This window comes from Mixophyes fleayi, chromosome 4 (assembly GCF_038048845.1).
Source record: "Mixophyes fleayi isolate aMixFle1 chromosome 4, aMixFle1.hap1, whole genome shotgun sequence".
Taxonomy (NCBI): Eukaryota; Metazoa; Chordata; class Amphibia; order Anura; family Limnodynastidae; genus Mixophyes; species Mixophyes fleayi.
The window spans coordinates 181495582-181515627 of record NC_134405.1 but is presented as its reverse complement, the minus strand read 5'-3'; the positions used below and the strand labels follow the sequence as shown (position 1 = coordinate 181515627).

The 20046-nt window shown below is 39.8% G+C and overlaps 1 protein-coding gene across 1 annotated transcript; it reads left to right on the top strand.

Annotated features, from left to right (window-relative positions):
* The first annotated feature begins 1609 nt into the window (after positions 1-1609).
* On the top strand, positions 1610-19837 carry LOC142152356 (ADP-ribosylation factor-like protein 8B-A). The gene is made up of 7 exons (XM_075208928.1): positions 1610-1904; positions 2355-2435; positions 10545-10618; positions 10821-10914; positions 16233-16300; positions 17429-17499; positions 18311-19837. The coding sequence occupies exons 1-7, from the start codon at positions 1782-1784 to the stop codon at positions 18358-18360; spliced, it is 561 nt and encodes a 186-aa protein (XP_075065029.1). The 5' UTR covers positions 1610-1781; the 3' UTR covers positions 18361-19837.
* The last annotated feature ends 209 nt before the right edge of the window (positions 19838-20046 follow it).

The window sequence follows — 20046 nt, the reverse complement described above, 5'->3', positions numbered from 1 at the left end:
TGGGAGCTTTACTATTGCTGCCAACCAGTGGCCCGGTTGTATGGTAATGCCTGAGTTCTTACTTCATGCTTTCTAATATTTATAATGACCAAACACTTATAGGGACGCTTACAACAGAACTCTCCCAGTTTAGGCGATTTACAGATAATGGTTATCCATTTTTCTGTTGTCTTAAAGCTGATTTTATTCGATCTGTGTCACTAAGGAGAAATATGTCAACAGTAATGTAGTGAATATGGACACTCCATTTGGTTTTTCGCAGTTAACTCTTTGCTGGGCACAAATTCTGCCACTCAGTGAGAGACTCTACGAGACGAAATTAGCCACACACATAATGGCGAAATTGAACAACATCTGACGATTATGTGCTCGGTAAGATGACTGCACACACAGATCAATGTTGTTTATTATTATTATTATTATTATTGGCATTGAGTTGTATGGTTTCACATTGATCCACAGTACTGGGCAGTGGGGAAAACAGGGCATACATAAAACAGAGACATGAAAAAAAAAGAGTAAGGCGGGCTCTGTCTCCCTACTCTTACAATCAAATGGGAAAATGGTAGCTCTAAGACAAGAGGAAAGAATGTAGCTCAGTGTATATTGGGACAGTACCATACCTCCTATCATTTGGGAATACGGCATCGATACAGGGAGCATAGCCACATCACAGTGGTCATTAGGCCCCAGGGGTATGCCTAATGATTTTGAAGTGCTGCTAGGCTGCCCCGTACTCTCATCCCCCCAAACACCATTAATTGTCATGCGCACCAGTGAACCCGGCACCCGCTCACTGCTGCTCTGCCATGAATGTAACATACAGCCCAAATTTTCGGAACTGCTGTTTCTGTGATCCGTTTTTCATAAATTTGAGAAATAGTTCAATCCTTATCCATGCGATAAGGATTGATAACTATTTTTTATTTTTGCCGAATATTGATAAATGTGCCCCTATGTACTTATGGACTTTGTTCTCCAAAAGCACACATAAATATCCCATTCATAAAGGCATACAAGTACTTTATAAAATGAAGGCCACATCCACAATACTGGGCCAAGTTAGTGATAAAAACAGTAGTAAGCATTATTAGAACTAGAAAATGTCTGTGTGAATGTAAGGACAATGGTTTTTAGGAAGTATGTAACGGAAAGCCGCAGAGCTGTATGTCAGACAGTTGCAGTGACACTGAGCTGTATATATTACGCATTAACTATATAACAGGAAGGATGACATGGCCAACTGATGCATGCCCTAAAAATGCAAGTTTGAGAAGCCTAATAAGTGGCATAAACATTGCCATAACCTCAATCTAAATCTCACACTGCGCAGTAATGCTTTAATTTGATTTGGCATGGACTGGGGCTAACAGAGAATGCAACGGGTCTGGAGAGAGACCTCTACCCTATGTTCTAAAGCTGAGGACAGTGACTAGTCATCCTACAGTTGCACAGGATTTGCGACACTGCCTACAGCATGAACCTCACATAACTCAGTGACTCGGCCACATCACCTACCAGAGCCCCGCCCACTGCCATCACTAGACGAAAACTTCACATCATGTGATTTGACAATCACGTGACAGAGATCTCGTGCCTCCCCGAACTCCCAACTCCCTATTACGAAGCCGGTGGTGTTGGTGTGTGACGTCACACTTGTCATATGACTTGCGGCCGCTCGGGATTGTGCAGTCTCTGTCGGGTTCCGGGTGACAGAGGGGCGCGTTTGTCCGCACAGCTCCGTGTACCGTTCTCCTGTATCCGTGTCCCACGGCAGCACCATGCTGGCCCTCATCAACAAGCTGCTGGACTGGTTCAAGTCCCTGTTTTGGAAGGAAGAAATGGAGTTGACGCTGGTCGGGTTGCAGTACTCCGGGAAGACTACCTTCGTTAACGTTATAGCGGTAACACATATACCTGTGCACCTGTCACACTGGCCGTCTGCAAATTGCTATGGCCTGTTCTCCTTACACTGCTGTATAGCTTTCTTTGCCCCTCTCAGTCCTGTATGGACACAAGGTGCCTACGCCCAAACTCCCCCTTTCTCTGTGTGCCAGTTGGTACTCTGCCATCCACTTACCTGTGTGCTTGTCTATAAACTTGCTTATATTCGTGTACAGGTCTAATGGAATAATACGTTTTATCCTCCCTGAAAAATAGGAGTATGAAATGACAGTGTTTTGTTTTATATAATGTGTATTATTATAGTTAATCCTAACATTGCCTTATTGACTTAAATATTCCTTAAACCACCATCTGCCCTTAAAAAATACAAAACAACGTTTTTGTACAGGGGATACATTTGGTACCACTGAGCATTTGGTCATGGAAATCATTTTGTACTTCTCTTGTAGTCTGGGCAGTTCACAGAAGACATGATTCCTACTGTTGGCTTCAACATGAGAAAAGTTACAAAAGGCAATGTTACTATCAAGGTAATTATATTGTCATGTCCACTTTATTGGTTATTCTTGCTGTGAGAAATTTAGGTTTGCTTAATTCAGATTTTGTTCTGCTCTACATGCTTGTGTGTGGTGGTGGTTTTTTTTTTTTTTTTTCCTAAAGTGGTGGCAGATATAAATTGGTTGCATGGTGTTGTGCAAGGTGTATAGTAGATGCATTGTGTTCAGGATTCAGAATGTGGCTTATTTGATGAGCCTTCATTTGCTCAGGGCTTACATCGCCCAGGGGATATTTGGTGATATCATAATGACATATGCAAAATGCAGGCAAATGGCTTCTCTGCAAGGGAGGGGGTACAGCTATTTTATGTTTGGATAGTGAGATAGTTTTTAAATGGTTTGGATAGTGAGATAGTTTTAAATGGAATTGCACAAGTAGTCTATCTTTACAGTGTATGCCATGGGGCATATTCAATTAGCTTTAGGATTGCGAAGGGACATCTACGCGATGTGGCAGTACTGTAATTGCACTTTATGTGCGTGGTCGTATGTAGCTGCTTTCTCGGAAGCTAATTGAATATGTCCCCATATGTCTGAATGGAGCAAGAATCTTTACAGCAACTAAGCATCCTGACATGTATAAGGAGTTATTTTTGGTTAATACTACCTCACAAATTGTCACTTCAGTTAAAACCAGGATTGATCCTTTTTCCTTTATTGTTGCCTCACAGTTGTGGGTTGATGAGTTGGATTCCATCCAGTGCCCTTTCTCTGTGGAGTTTGTATGTCCTTCCTGTGTTTGTGTGGGTTTCCTCCCACACTCCAAAAAAATATGCTGATGGGTTAACTGGCTGCTGACCAAAATTGACCTGTGTGTGTGTGTGTGTGTTAGGGAATGTAGACTGTAAGTTCCAAAGGGGCAGGGACTGATGTGAATGCTTAATGTTTGTAATGAAAGCACTGCATAATATGTTTTGTGCTATATAAAATTGTTAAGAACAATGATTAATATGGGGTAGTGCAGCTGAGCACTCATTCATTGTCAACTATTCTAAAACCATAATTTCTGACATGCTATGCTCCAAGATGTAGGAACACTCATCATTTGAAGCTTTGACTGTAACAAGTCTGTTGGCTGGCCTTTCCTTCCAGACTGCCCCCAAATTAGTCCATTATGAATGTTGCTGCTGGGACCAGTAGAACTGCAGATCCTATGTTGCCACAATCTGTCAGTTCCTGCACTGGCTCCCTTTTACCATGCAAAATAAAACAAAAAATACTTTAATCCTCAAAGGCACCCACAGTCTCTTATATGCTCGATATGTAATGCTTTCTGCAACTTGCGTCTGTCCCTAGACCTGCTACTGATCGCTGTTTTTATTTTTGTCAACTGCTCCCAGTCCTCAGAACTTCTCTTGAATGCAACTGCAATCAGGTAGGCTTTTGTCCAGTTTGTCAGCACTTGCTAAAAATGTCCCTTTTTTTAAAATTTTGTTTTGGGACCAAGCTTGAGTTATCGTTGTTCCCTGACCCCTATCACACCAGTGCCATTCCCAACAATCGCTCTTGGCCCTCACATAGCCCACACCTTATGTATTGTTTTATTCGAGAGAGTGGCAGACCCCTCCCCTCCTGTTCAATGTGTTCATACACCTATTAAAGGTCTCTGGAGGGGGCCTCTTTGCTGGGAACTACCCACTTGTCTTCAACATTTTCTGTTTTTTATCCCTGTACATTATGGTTTCAGGACTACCACTTCCTGTTTCCTTTAATGCTCCGTTCTAAGCATGGGCAGCTTCTGGAGCAAACGCTTTGTAAGAGCTTTATAATTACAAGTCTCTTTAAACAGGTAGCTTTTATTAAGTATATTTGGTTCAAATATCATTGTCTAATACAACATGGTACCTGTGGGCATACATATACAAGATAAAGCAGTGCCTGGACTCCTCTAGGGTCATTCTGTTAGCTTGCTCTGGGTAACAAATACTTCTATGCAGCTTTAGGACTGTCTGGTCCACCCCTTCACAATTCAAACTTGATTATGTGTGGAACTCTTAGCTTTGTAGCTAAACCCTAGCTGATTCAACTAGTCTATAGTTGGCTCGGTGGTGATAACACAATAAAACTACTATTGGATGCATACATGTAATGGGTGATTCAAGTTGTTCATTGTGCGGTGATGTCACTGCAGGCTGCCCTTCCAACATTAGGACAGTGCACTGCAAAGATACAAAGCTAATCTTGTATGTTTCTTTCTCAACCCCACCATATACTTAAATTAAGGTTCAATAACGTAGTAGTATTTTTATTATTTTCCCTGGACCTTTATTTTTAAATGTTAAAGATATACTAATTATATATTTCTGATATTTCTTGTCTTCTGCTCTAAATATTTAGAAATTAATATATAAATGGGTCAGTGTTTAAGGGTTTAAGCTTCTGCTTGTGTGTTTCTAAAGCTCCTGGAAGAACCTACCATTAACTAGTATGCCCATTGCTTTTGACCCTACATAATTAATTTATCTTCTCCCAAAACCCACCTATCCATAATTCTCTCTCAATAAAATAGCTTGGGTGCATGGTACACTCTTGTGAAAGTGGATATAGAATATAATCGATGGGTACATACAGCATAACAGATGGTGTGATTCACAAGGAAAACAATATATAGCATTCTACAACACACTAGTTATTAATTGATTTGATCTTAATTGATCTGCAGATTTTCCAAAACTATTTATAATAGTTATACATTTTATTATGATGGGTGTTGCACATTGCTTCACAGGTCATTGGATAATATTTTTTTCCATTTTCTGATTTCAATCTTAAATGACTAGTTGTCTCAGTGTGTATAGTGTCAGAGCTCTGAGTGATCCTTCAGTAGTGCATAGTCATATGATTGTAATCTTGAATCATGTGTGCTGCATTGTAGATGTCAGTTGCAGCAATAATCTAGCTCATCTGACTAATGTGAGGTTTATTGCAGAAAGTCTTTTTTTTTTTTTTTTTTTTTTCCCCCCCCTCTCCTCATTCTACAGTAAAACAAGTATATGTTATAACATGGCACAGGTAACTGTTTAAAGCATGGTTGTCCAACCCGTGGCCCAGCACGCCTGTAAATGTGGCCCAGCAGGAGTTTTGGTTGTGGCACGGGTGCAGCACTGAAAAAAAAATCCTGGAAATAAAAAAAAAAAAATACTTACCTTGCGGTCACGTCAGCTGGCGCTCCGGCTCCCTCCCTGGTCTCCTCCTCCGTTGTGGCGCGCGCAGTGAATGTCGGGGGTGACGTCCTCACACCCGACATCCATTGCGCAGCGCAGCACAGGGGAGTCACCCGTGCGAACTATCAGCAGCAGTGAAAGATTATCCAGTATCTTATTGTTGTTACTCTGAATTTGGACTTTCTGCACCATGCAATTATGAACTAGCTGTGTTCTCTGTATGTATCTAATATAAATATTAAGAGATGATTGTATTTTTAATATTTTAAACCATTTTAAATGTGCAGTGCTGAGTAGGGTGAAAATATCACCCACTGTTACCCTCATCGGAGGCTGCTCCATGAGCCATTTTTCCCACCACCCTATCTTTAAATCTCTGTAGATTTCTATTAGTCCTCCTGATGCTACCTATATCGGTGACCATTTCAAACTGGTCAATAAAAAAAATGATTCATGGGTGCAGAAAGAGAGGAAAAAAAAGTTTTTGGCATTTAATTCCCCAAACCCCACTAAGGGACAGATGCTGGTAATGGGACTACTGCTTTAATCATGATTCTGCAACAGGTTTCCTAACTCTTACTAACTTCATTTCCAAGTAAGTTTAATATGTTAATTATGTTTTTTCTATGGTTTTTTCGATGATCAGCTATCGTTAGTGTTTGTGTTAGTGTTAGTGTATTTTATGTGCGGCCCAAACCAACTCGTCGTCTTCCAATGTGGCCCAGGGAAGCTAAAAGGTTGGACACCCCTGGTTTAGAGCGTCACTTCATTACAGTAGCAATGCTAACTAAAGTATAAGTTTACGACTGAGGAGAAGGCATAGAAGAGGGACATACTCTGTTCAGCAAGGCATATTTATAAGTTGACCTGACTACTGAGATTTTTATGTGTGTGTGTTGGGTGCTAAACCCTCCCTCCAACTTCCCAAAATAGTGGAATTGTTTCCTCGTTTTACACTTTTGAGTATAATACATGTGAAAGGGTGGACCCTCCTATACCACCCTGTCCATTGTTGCTGGGGACTCTGCTGGGCTTGCCTTGCCACCGTCCCCTCTTTATCCCAAATTGCGCCCCTCTAAACTCAGTAGGAGGGGCTTGCTGCTGCCACCATTAGGCTCCTTCACTGGCATCCAGAACCGGTTCCTTCTGCTTAACTTTTGCTGCTAGTATACCCTTTCGTTAGCACCTGGGCTGGAACACATTACCTCTTCCTTTTAGATCAGGGTTGCTGTGGATGGTTCCCCTGGCATATCACACTGTCTTTTTCAAGGCCTTGAAAAAGCCTAGGAGCAAAACCCGCGTCGGCGCTTCGCCGTACCTTGATGTTGTCGCTTCTCTCCCTAGATCGCTCCCCAGTTTATTAGACAGAGCTATACTACACATAAACCCTGACTCGCAGGGAGTAGAATTTATGGGCTCTCTGAATCTTGATGCACTACTGTCAGCTTACCTTTAGGGGCATATTCAATTGTCCCAAAGTTCGAGCGCTCAAATATAACCGTTAATACTGTAATCTCTCGCTTCTCGCTCCCTGAGCTGCAAGCTGAAATCCAGCGAGTAAATTACCGTATTAACGGTTTTTCCGCAATCCCGCTGACAATTGAATATGCCCCTTAGATTAACTCCCCTTTGGAATTTCTTTAGATCAATATCTAGACATGAAGTTACTGTTATTATACTTAGAAACGGAGTCTGGAATAAGGGAGAGTTATATAGATTGGAACCAGAAATTTGGTTTCCACGATATGTAGAGTTCCATATCTTATGGGATTATTTTATGAATCAGACCTGGATGATATATCTGCCTTATGACTGGATGTAGTGATATTGACTTAATAATGGGCAGAATCAACCTAATCCCTCCTTTTTTCTGATATAATGGAATAAGATAAAATGTATGAACCAGCAGACTATATTATTAATAATAATGTTATTTATGTATATGTTTGTAAGTGTTCCTGCCAAAACATGCATTCCCCATCCTCCTTTCTTGACTAGTTTTATGCTATCCCACTGTATAAGCCACTTAGTTGGTGGACCCTCTGGACCTGGTCACACCCCACTGATGACACCCAAAAGTTCATAATCACATTAATAGAAAGGAAATATTTAAATTTAGTGGCTTATTATTATTATTATTATTTATTTGTTAGGCGCCGCAAGATTTCCGCAGCGCCGTACACAAAGCAAACAGTACCCTATACAGGGTATAACAGTACAGAACAATAAACAAAAATACCAATGCTTCAGAAACTCCAGTTAGGTCAATGCAGTAGAGGCGGAGTAGAAGAACAGGTGTGGAGACAAGAGGCAAGAAGGCCCTGCTCATTCGAGCTTAAATCCTAAGGGTGGGTGAACGAAACAGACACAATTGGAGGAAGTTGAAGTGTGGGGAGAGGGACCGGGAGGAGAGAGGGTAGAACGTTTGGAGGAGATGCGGGGTTAGGTAGAAGGTTGGTAGGCTTTAAGGAACAGGTGAGTTTTGAGTGCTCGTTTGAAGGAGCACAGATTAGGAGAGAGACGGATGGAGCGAGGGAGGTCATTCCAGTGGAGGGGGGCGGCACGGTAGAAGTCTTGGATTCTGGAGTGGGAAGTGGTGATAAGAGTGGAGGAGAGGCGGCGGTCATTAGCTGAGCGTAGGGAGCGGGCAGGAGTGTGAATGGAGATGAGGTTAGAGATGTAAGGGGCCGTAGACTGAGAGAGAGCCTTGTACGTGGTGGTAAGGAGTTTAAGAAGGATTCTGTAGGGGAAAGGGAGCCAGTGTAAGGCAAGGCAGAGAGGGGAGGCAGAGGAGGAGCGGCGTGAAAGGAAGATGAGTCTTGCAGCCGCATTGAGTATAGAGCGGAGGGGTGCGAGGTGGGAGTGGAGGAGGCCAGTAAGGAGGATGTTGCAGTAATCAAGGCAGGAGATGATGAGTGCGTGTATGATAGTTTTGGTGGCTTCCTGAGAGAGGAAGGGACGGATGCTGGCAATGTTGCGGAGTTGGAAGCGACAGGCTTGGGCGAGGGATTGAATGTGGGGGGCAAAAGAGAGCGAGGAGTCGAGTGACCCCAAGGCAGCGGAGTTGGCCGACAGAGGAGATGGTGGAGTTGTTAACAACGATAGAGAGGTTATGGTGGGAAGGGAGTCGAGGCGGGGGAAAGACAATGAGTTCAGTTTTAGAAATGTTAATTTTGAGAGAGCGCGAGGACATCCAGGAGGTGATTGCTGAGAGGCAGTCAGAGACACGAGGGAGGAGGAAAGATCAGGAGAAGATATTTAGAGTTGAATGTCATCAGCATAGAGGTGATACTGAAGACCGAAAGAGGAGATGAGAGCGCCAAGGGAGGAAGTGTAGAGCGAAAATAGTAGAGGGCCTAGAACAGAGCCTTGAGGGACTCCAATAGGGAGAGGGGAGGGGGTGGAGGAAGAACCAGATGTGGATACAGAGAGAGAGCGGTTAGCAAGGTATGAGGTGAACCAGGCATGGACAGAACCGGAAAGGCTGAGAGAGAGAAGAGTTTGCAGCAGGAGGGGGTGTCTACAGTGTCAAAGGCCGCGGAGAGATCGAGGAGGATGAGTAGGGAGAAGTGACCCTTGGCTTTGGCTGATAGGAGATCATTGGTAACTTTGGCCATGTAGCTAAGATGCCTAAAAAATGGAACTGACAATGAATCATTACATTTAAAACTTCTGAAAATAACCATACAGAAAAGCTCTTATTAATCTGTCTAGATGTTTCAGTATCTTGTATAAAAATAGTTTGACCACCTTGCTCACACTACACTTGTAATTGATTTTTTTTCAATGGAAATATTGATGTCTGTTCAGGCAACATAAATGCATCTTTTCATACTCCCTTTAGTATGTAAAATAAGCTAGGGCTCAAACAGGAAACTACAGTGGTAAGCTATGTAAATTCCTGTTACATTTTTTTGTACCTGATGCCCCTGCTGGTGTGCAAGCCAAAATTCATTTACTGTAGGAATAACTTTAGGGGTTGCTTACAAAACAATTCTGCAAAACAGGAAAGTATGCCCCTATTGTACAACCTATACCTAATTGCTCCTTCATATGGTTGATCTAGGTATGGGGCAGTGGCGGATCCAGGGGGGGGGGGGGGGGATGGTGATGTTGATCGGGGCGATCCTAGCAGGGGCTTGCTGCTGGCGGCTGAACACTATGTAGAGCTGCCCTGATTGTGTTTTAAACACAATCGTAGCGGCTGGGCAGCATACTCTCCCTGCCGAACAGACCTGCACAAACGCCGTAGGCAGCCTTAGCTGTCAAAAAGAGGGCAGGGACTAAATCTCCTAAATCACCCCTGGTAAAATAGTTTTCTATATTTTGGCTAGCTTTTTTATTTTTTTATTTTTTATGCTTGTGTTGGAGCATGCATGCATAAATGCGCTGTGGCAAATCTTGGGCTTTAAAGTCCTTTGTATGGACGGGAGGCCCTTTTATGTCACAACAATGTCTTCTGAATATGGAAAGAGCTCCGCAATGAGGTTACTGTAGCCATGTTAGGATATTTGGCCATTTAGGAGGTAGGTGTAAAATAAGAACAGCAGGTGGCAAAGAACAGTTGTGGATTGGGAAAGAGGATGTCACAGAGAAGAGACCACAAATCTCAAATTACAAATCTAGGATGACTATCTACGGTAATGGCTATTTGAATTGTGAAGGTTTCTTAACAGTAGGACATGGGCAACCAAAAGGAAGATCTAGAGAAGTAATGTGGAAGTGTCTCTTGGGCTTAATAGGAATGAGGTAAACTGTGACGCTTGTAAGGGCTGTTTTTTATAATGCAATAGGCTGAATCTGTAGTTTGAGTTACACTCTAAAATTTTATTTGTGATATTTGATAAAATAAGACCCATAATGTGTTTGTTTTTTATTTCCCCCCCCCCCCCCCCCCCCCCCCCCTCTTCCACTACAGGTTTGGGATATTGGTGGACAGCCAAGATTTCGCAGTATGTGGGAACGCTACTGTAGAGGTGTTAATGCAGTTGTGTAAGTTCATATAACTCTTGTAAATTTTATAGTTGGTATGCTATATACATGAGTAAATGTACATTATTTTCTGTTCTCTTGTTCCCGTAACATTATTTCTTCTGTTCACACAAGTTCAGAACAAATGCTTGCTGTGCATTGTTTCTTCAAATGCATCATAGAAATATGATTTTGCAATGACATGGCTGCTTCGTCTTTTCAGGTACATGGTAGATGCAGCAGACTTGGATAAAGTGGAAGCATCTAAATATGAATTGCACAGTTTGCTAGACAAGCCACAGTTGCATGGTATCCCTGTAAGTATAAGGTGGTTCTCTGTGTGTTCCCTGTTTATTCAGATGTTTGGCGGGAGTATCCCCATTTATACATATCTAACATATTGTTATGTAAGTGTTTGCTTTGCAGTTTTGTTTGCTCTTATATGTACAGTCACGGCCAAAAGTTTTGAGAATTACACAAATATTGCTTTTTACAAAGTTTGCTGTTTCAGTGTTTAGATCTTTGTAATTTTACTTCAGTATACCATAGCAACATCTGACAATCATTTCATAGATGTCAAAGGCTTTTATTGACAATTACAAGTTTATGCAAATAGTCAATATTTGCAGTCTTGACCCTTCTTTTTGAAGACCTCTGCAATTCACCCTGGCATGCTGTCAGTCAACTTCTGGGCCACATACTGACTGATGGCCGCCCATTCTTGCCTAATCAGTGCTTGGAGTTTGTCAGAATTTGTGGGTTTTTAGTTGCCCACCCGCCTCTTAGGATTGACCACACGTTCTCAATGGGATTAAGATCTGGGGAGTTTCCTGGTCATGGACCCAACATTTCGATGTTTTGATCCCCCAAGCCACTTGGAGCACCTTGTCATAAGGCAAAAGTGCTAACTATCATGCTAGACAACGCATTGTTCGTCACAAAACTGTACTTGCATGGTTTGGAGAAGTTGCTCTTGGAGGATGTTATGGTACCATTCTTTATTCATGAATGTGTTCTTGGACAAAATTCTCAGTGTCTAGTGGGAAATCTGACCCCTGTGCGCTGTAAGACAGCAATGTTAACCACTGTGCCACTGCCCATTCTCTAGTAAACATATGCTACATAGCAAAATCTATTATGCAACCTTGTACAGTTTGTCAATTATATACTGTAATGTTTGCTTAAAGGTTAATTTTGTTTCACTTTACAAACAAACATATCAAGGTAATAAATGTATAATTGCCTCCTACCTTTCCAGTACATTTTTTGCATTTCACGCAGAGATTAATATAATTGGTGCTAAAATAAAGGTCTTTATTTGGATTGTAGATTTTTCCCAATGTTTTACAAATTCTGTATAGCTTATATCACACAAAATGCAATTAATATAAAAAAATCATAAATACAAGCTGGACTTTATAATAATTATAGGGAATCAGACAAATGTGTGGAAGGCAATTGCCTGAAAGAACACTGGGGAGATGACATGGACATTTCAAAGAATTTGAGTTGCTACAGGGGCTAAAAGGAAGAACAAGGAACAGCACTGTAGTTTATCAACTTAAATATTGAGATAACAACACTGTGAAATCTAAATACAATCATTTTATATATAAACACATAATAAAAAGATATATAAAATTTTAATATCAAGTGAAAGTTTGCTGTAATTCTTACATAATCAGACATCATACCACAAATGTTCTGACCAAACTCGATTAGTGATGATAGATTCTCTGTATTATGATTCTTTACTGACACTCTAAATAAAGACCATAAAACACTGAGCAACAGTCAATAACATTTCTATACTTGCAGATAGAGGTGTACGTCCAGCTCCATCTTCTCTCATCTTATATGATTATCTATTTATAGAAGATCAGAGGAGATGGAGCTGGGCTTACACCTCTATCTTTAAGTATAAAGATTTTATTTCTTTTCACACATATAAGATTCAGACCTACAGTGCGCCATAGGATTGTGTATCTTATGTTATACTTTAAATAAAAGGAAGCACTGCGTGAATCAATATGTGGAGGAGAACGTATAGAGTAATGGCAACATATATTTTTTTATTTATTTTTTTAATTAGAAAATAAAACGCACTAGGTTTAGACAGGTAAGCCACAAGGGATGTATATAAGGAGATTCCTTTTAAATACCATTGCTTTTGTATACTTGCAAGTCGCATCCCTTCTCTCACTGTTTGCACAGGCTCAAAGATCAATACCTTTTGACTGCAGAGCTACAGTATTTTCTGTTGCACTCAAATGGACATAGCCTGCTTTCCATGGTATTTTGCCACTCCTATGCTTATTGTTTATCTTTTCTATAGTGGCAACATATTGCGTAGCGCTTTGCACATGCATGACCTAAGGTCAGTCATGCACAAAGTGACTTTGCGATAGTGACTTGAGGGGGGATGCGGGTAAGCTGCGGTGAGAGATCCGAAGATCCCTCTACCACAGTGCTCAACCCATAGGACATCTTCAGATTGCATTGGCCGTGTCTCCGATATCTACTGCGTTAGGCTTTTTTTAATTACAATTTTAATTTAAAATGCCTAAACCATGCGGAGGAAGCAGTTTTGCATGGTTTAGGGATTCCTAAATAGGCCCATTAGTGAATTCTCTACCCCACACACACTAGATTTAATTTTATCAGAAGCCAATTAACCTACCAATATGTTTTTGGAATGTAATGGGAAACGGGAGCACATGGAGGTTGGTGGTGGTGCAGTTGTGTTGGTAATGGAGAATGTTATCTTTGTACACATTAGGCCCCTTAATTCCCATTGGGCATTGTTTCAATTCCACAGCCTACCCCAGTATTGTTGCTGCCCATGTGCATTCCTTATTTGGGCACAGTGTACCCCTTTTCCCAATGACTACTTCAATTGGGATAACATTCCATGTCACAAAGTATGTGTAATTTCAAGCTGGTTCCACAAACATGATGGTGTACTCCAGAGTCTTCAGATCTCCATCTAATAGAGCAGTGCTCCGTAACTGGTGTACCACAAGATGTTGCTAATTGCTTGGCGGTGGCGTAATGCCTTCAACAGGAGAAAAAGCACAAGATCCTCTCTCCCACGTCTGTTCCTTTCCTAATTTCCTCTCCCATTGTACCCAGAAGTCCTGCCCTCCTCCCTACTTATCCTTTCCCTGGGTATCAAGCTAGCACTGCCACTTTCCTGTTACTTGCTGTGGTAATCCCGCATTGGTGAGTTTTTGTTCATATAATTTTCTCTTTTAACCACAGATCTCAGACATCTCTTCCTTTTTTCTCCCTTAACTGTAAACAGGCAGTACAAGTTGGCAAGAAGCGTCTCTCTCTGTCCCAGGGCTTAAAGTGCTAGCTCTTCGGAACAGGAATGTCTGCAGTCACTTCCTATAGAACGTTTCATATTGTGGAATGGTGTGCCGCGGAATTCTGGGAAGGGCTTGGGTGTACCAGGGTGAGAAAATGTTGCAGAGCACTGCAATAGAGCACCTTTGGGATGTGGTGAAACGGGGGAGTTGCATCATAAATGGTGCAGAATCTCTAAGGAATGTTTCTAGCACCTTGTTGAATCCATCCTGTAAAGAATTCAGGCTGTTCTGGGGGCAAAGAGAAACACTCTTGTATAAATAAATAGGTACAGTTTACTAGTACTGGGTATAAAGTGGCTACTTGGTGTACATTGGTGATCGGTGCTGTTTATGTGCATGTATTTTTACTAGTAGTTAGAAGTTTGCAATTTCTTTCCTCCCCCCCCCCCCCCCCAGCAAAGTTGGTGAATGTTTGGTCAATGTGTTTAGTAAAGACATGATCAAGAAATGTTGTATGTTGTGATACATTCTATGTATTTGTCTTTCGGTCAATATTACATAACATTTTAGGCTAAATTGATGCAAAAATAGACCACTCTACAGGATTCACAAACTCATCCCTTTTTTTATATGCTGTTGCATATACAGATAAAGTTCTGAGACAAGCTGGGGGTTTGGGTAGGAACCTATGATGTGTTTATACTGGATCTCTAGTTTTTAATTCTCCTTCTCCTAGTGAACAGAATATGGGGGTTAGTTACCAGATTAACACACACAATATACATGCTGAATTGCAGGCCTGGCGTTTGTTCAGATGCTTGTGAATGCATTGCAATGAATCCATGTTGCATGTGTAGTTCATTTGTCAGGTATTACCTGGCTAATCTGGTAATCCTAACTGTGGTGATGGATGAAGAATCATAAATTGCAGTCTATAATTTGGTAAATCGTAAATTAATATCCACTGTTTTCATTCAGGCAAGCTTAAGTCTAGAACAAATAATGTATTTGTTCTCTAGTGATGAAAATGTTAATTGTCCAAAGAATTAGATGGCAAAACCGGTTCTCTTACACATCGTGGAATAGCCTGCTTTAGTGAGGCAGCATTGAGTATATTACATTGAAGCAATCGATACAGGGAACACAGATGGGTCTTTAAAAGCTCTTCAGTTGTTTGTTTTAAAACTCATAACCTGTCTTTGAACTAAACCTGGTTTAGTGCTTTCCAATACTGGTATTTGGATTGGTCACGCTGCTTTTCAGTGATACTTGCAGCTGAATGTATTTCAAGTGATGGAACCCAAAATGTATTTAAGAAAAATAAATCTGCTTATATATACCCAGTACAGGTCTTTCATCTGTATATTTCTGTAGGTGGACAGTTGGGTAACAAATGTTGCCATTGAATGGAACAGAATATATATAAAAGTGGCCACAGGCAAACTCAGAGACAATAAATGGCATTATTGTGTATTCTTTACAATGAACAGCTACCTGCTCTGTATTGATACTACATGATTTGAATTGCTGTAAATTCTTTTTTGCTTGCAGTTATTGTGGCTCTAACTATTGTGGCTTCCAGTCTAACACTTTCTGCAAAATGATCTTGGAAATTTATACTATACATATGCGGTTTAATCCATGCAGATCCATTATTTTGTATTTCTGGTTTTTTTTTTTTTTTGTTTTTTAAAATCTAAATTTTGAGTAAGATGGCTTCTCCCAATAGAATGAATCACTCCATGGGGCTAATTCAACTGCGCCGAGAATAAAGTGCCGTTAACAGTATTACTGTTAATACGGTAATTTTAGCCTGAATTTCATCTCGCAGCTCAGGGAGCCGCGAGTAAAAATCCACCGATGAAATTAACACATTAAGGGTAATTATGCGCAGTTTTACCGTATTAACGGTAACGCTGTTAACGCTACGTTATTCTTGGCACAATTGAATTGTCCCCCATGGCTCAATATGGACGGCCACATACTTGGCTTATTTATTTTGCAGTGGAATCCAAAGTATAAAAATGCTGCTTTTTCAGAATGATGAAATACAATATGCTGTTGCTTATTATATACCATTTAATTCGCTGTATCTCTGTGAAATATGTCCTATTGTGTCAAATCACGTGTGTAAAATCAGAGCTAAAACCGAATGCTTGTATCAATGCTCAATTTAAGAGGCATTTAGACAAGTACCACACACAGAAGGATGTTAGACAATGTTTGCCTCTGTCTTCCTGATTTGTAAAACTTAAACACTCTTTACTGTAAAAAGCTTATCATAATCCTACATTTTTTTTTTATTTTTTTATTTTTTTTATTAGGTTTTAGTTCTTGGAAACAAAAGAGACCTGGCAGGTGCATTGGATGAAAAACAGCTTATTGAAAAACTGTAAGTAAACTGCAACATTTCAGTAAGGAACTGAGATGATGCTTGTTATAGTAGCTTACCTGACCTTTTTCATTGTCTATTACATACTCTGCATTATTGTAAAATAGTTTGTATTAACATAATTAAAGGAACAAATGGAATGACACACACTTTTTTAATCTATGTTTAACATACAAGTACACAAACTAACTAGCTGTGCTTTACTGATAAATTTTCTGCAAATTTTCCATAGAATAAAGTAAGATGCAAGCAAATTATGGAGGCACAAAACAGAAATGAAGTAATTTGTATGGGTCTTAAAATAGATTTCTATTAAAATGTAAATATAGGATGCTAGGTATACTGAATGTTATGCACAATTGTCATAAGTATCCCTAAATGATGGAATTATAATTCAACGTTGCATTTTCCTCCTTTAAAAAATGTTGCCTTGTAACCTTGCTAAAGATTGGCCCTTCCCAGTAAACCGTGGAATTAGTTAATGCTATGCATCTAAAGATGGAGGCATTTCTTTGAGACACTTGATGTTATCAGAGGAGTTTGGCTTCAGTACCAAAGAAAGGTGCTCCATCTGTGAGCTCACCATTTTCCTGTTGTCGTTCAATATGAATGCTAACCACTTGAGGCACTGAACATCCATATATAGTGTTTCTAGTTGGTACAAGGGAGAAAATCCCACAACAGGTTAGATCTCCCTTGTCTGGTGCAGTTCTGCAGAGGCTCGTCAATGTGCTGGAAACACTGTTTGTTTTTTTTTTTTGGTTTTTTTTGAGCCTTGATGGAGTCGGAGAAGGAGTTTAATATATTGCATCAATTTTATAAGTGTCTCTCATGAAAAATGTTGTGTAAATCCACATTATGTGCTCTAATGGCCATTTAACCATACTAGAGGCAGATCGTTTCCATTACTTCACAGGTCAGTGAATTCTCATTTTTATTTGTTTAAAGAAAAGGGGAAATAAAAAGGTTTGCACGCTTCTAGAGAAACCTTTCCATATAATCCATTAAATTACTTTCCTTCTGTGATACATTTTGTATAAACATCACATGCATAAATAGATTGTTCCATCAAGATAAATGTCCCCTACACCTTTTACTTGAATTGTGTTCTAATTTGTGTTTCTATAGAAATCTTTCAGCCATTCAGGATCGAGAAATCTGTTGTTATTCTATTTCCTGTAAGGAGAAAGATAATATAGGTAAAGTAAAATGTATATCTTTATATCATTACAGTTCAGTCTATGATTGTTTCTCACTGTTTTATTAGTGCTACATACATACTTTTGCTTTATTTAGTGAATATGGCTGCACAGCTGGCTGTGTAGGTGGAAGCTGTTTGGTATCCTAGATTTAGAGAGCGAGAATAATCCAAAAGGACAAGGTGCACTTGCCAATAATTTAAATACCCACATGCAGCACACGTTGATATGTTCAAAAAGAAAACCCTGTGCTTGCACAAATGTGTTCTATTTCACAAACCAGCAACTACCAAATAGCCTTTTTATCCAAGGTTATTGACATTTTTCTCAACAACAACATCAATTAACTTGGATAAAAAAAATGTGGTTATACATTGCTTTGAAATTTGTGGCACCCTATAAATAAATGACGATTATCTGCCCATAATAGTTTGTTTGTGAATGAATATATGTATTAAAATGGACCTGTTGCAAAAATAGCAGGTCTATGGAATAGTCTTTTCAGATGTATTATGGTTTGTGTACACCCTTGTGTTTACAGAACTGTTTGTACATGTACAAAATAAAAACACTACTTTAACCACGGGCCACTTTGATTATTTTTTTTTTTTACATGGAGACCTCTGACTCTGAGCTCTGGAACTGAACCTCTCCTGCCTTTCTCTTCGGACAGTGGGGAACTTTCAGTTATTGGTCTTGAATTGTGAATGTTTCAGGGACTTCCTTATTTAAATGTTATCTTTAGAAATATATAAGACATGTACACTTCTGTTTCCTGTATATAATCACGAGTGTTTCTTTCCTATTTCAGACATTACATTGCAGTGGCTAATTCAGCATTCCAAGTCCAGGCATTACTAAGGTTCCACCACCAAATTATTTTTGTCCTTTGTGTTGCCCATTATATAGTGGCAGAAGAGGGAACCAAAGCAGCTGCTACCGGAATTCATGCATCATTTGGAGCAGTTTTATGCAAGCTTCACCTGCAGGTTTTTTTTGGGGGGGGAAGGGGGGGGGTTTCCCCCTTCTTAAGAAATCAGAAATGTGGTTTGTTCGTTTATTTTCAACATTTCCGATCCGTTTAAGCACTTAAGGAAGTACGGGATGACATTAAAGTTTGCATTACTTTTTGGCTATATTTAATGTACGTTTAAAGTCAGCCATATACTGTTTACTCTATATTGTACACATGGTTGAAGGTTCCCTGTGCAATATGGGTTGAACAGAAATGCATTTGTTTTCCTGCCAATACAAACTTTATTTTCCTGTTGTGCAATTACTGTTCCATGAAAACCATTTTTGACACTTTCTCTGTCTGAGTACTATATTTATATATAATCTACATGTGACATGGTTCCAACCTAGATCCACCACCCCCCCCCCCTTCCCCTTCTAAAAAAAAAAAAAAATGAGAAAAAATGTTGCAGCGGAAACCAATGGTAGGAGGAACTTGAATGTGTATGTATTTGCCTTGGATACTTTTTAATTAAGTTGCTGTAAATAGTATTATAACATCAGGGTTGCCTTAAATGTATTATGCATAATGGTGTGTCTGCCAAAGGGGTGTTCTTAATAATTCAAATTCAACTTTGGTAGTAATTACAAATTCAGTTTACAGGCTTCCCCCTCCCTCCACCTAAGCCTCTATTCCCCATTTTGTTTTCACGTTTCTAATTTAAAGTCAAACATTAGAAAGCATTGTATGCAAAATGTTGAAATGGGTTAATCAATAATTTTTATATTCTATGCAAAAGTACTTGCAGCTGCGTCAGTCTGTACTTTGATGGCTGTACCCATGAGAAGTCTGTCTTCTAGTCTCTCCTGTGTTTTTAACCGATATTGGAAAACACTCCACATTAATGGTGGCTTTCTTGCAAATGGGGTGTAAATAGAATTTCTTGTGAATCAATTTCTAGCAGGCGAATTTCAGGCCTTCAGAGTAACCTGTATTTTACTGCACAAGGTGCCATTTGTTTGTGTCAGTTGAACAGTCATGTCACAAATTTGAAATAAGCACTTTAAGGACCCTGCCCTTGTTTTTTCTATGCATTGTTTTTCATGGCAGTAATTCACATCCATTATAGACATACAGTACAATGCATTCTTTTGTTTGGTGTATTGCTGTTGTAGTACAGTATGTGAATGTAGTGAAAACTGATTGTCTGCCCATAATAACTTGTTGCTCTATAACAACCTGCCCTAAGGCAAAAGAATCAACTCCATTACACAGTGGTAATAAATTATGAAGATTCTCTAGAGTACTGTTTTCCATGCATGTCGACTTCTATCAATTGTTACATTTGGTTGAACTTTGTTTCAATAAATAAGGTGGAGCGATTTTCTGTGATTCCAAATGATTCTTCCATCTTCAATTCTGGTGAATAGTATATAAAGGTGTTACAGGTGTTTTGTGGGAGTTTTTTTATTTGATGTTTGTTTTTTGTTTTTTTATTCGTACTATTAATTGGGAGACCATTTTGACTAATTGTTTATCCTTGGAACGCCACAGAAACACTTGGTTAAAGATCACAACTGCACGGGGATAGT

Excerpts from the sequence above, each read along its gene's own strand:
- LOC142152356 (XM_075208928.1), top strand. The coding sequence starts at position 1,782 with ATGCTGGCCCTCATCAACAAGCTGCTGGACTGGTTCAAGTCCCTGTTT. Across the intron at positions 2,436-10,544 it reads AAGGCAATGTTACTATCAAG|GTTTGGGATATTGGTGGACA; the intron begins GTAATTATATTG and ends CTTCCACTACAG. Across the intron at positions 10,619-10,820 it reads AGAGGTGTTAATGCAGTTGT|GTACATGGTAGATGCAGCAG; the intron begins GTAAGTTCATAT and ends TCGTCTTTTCAG.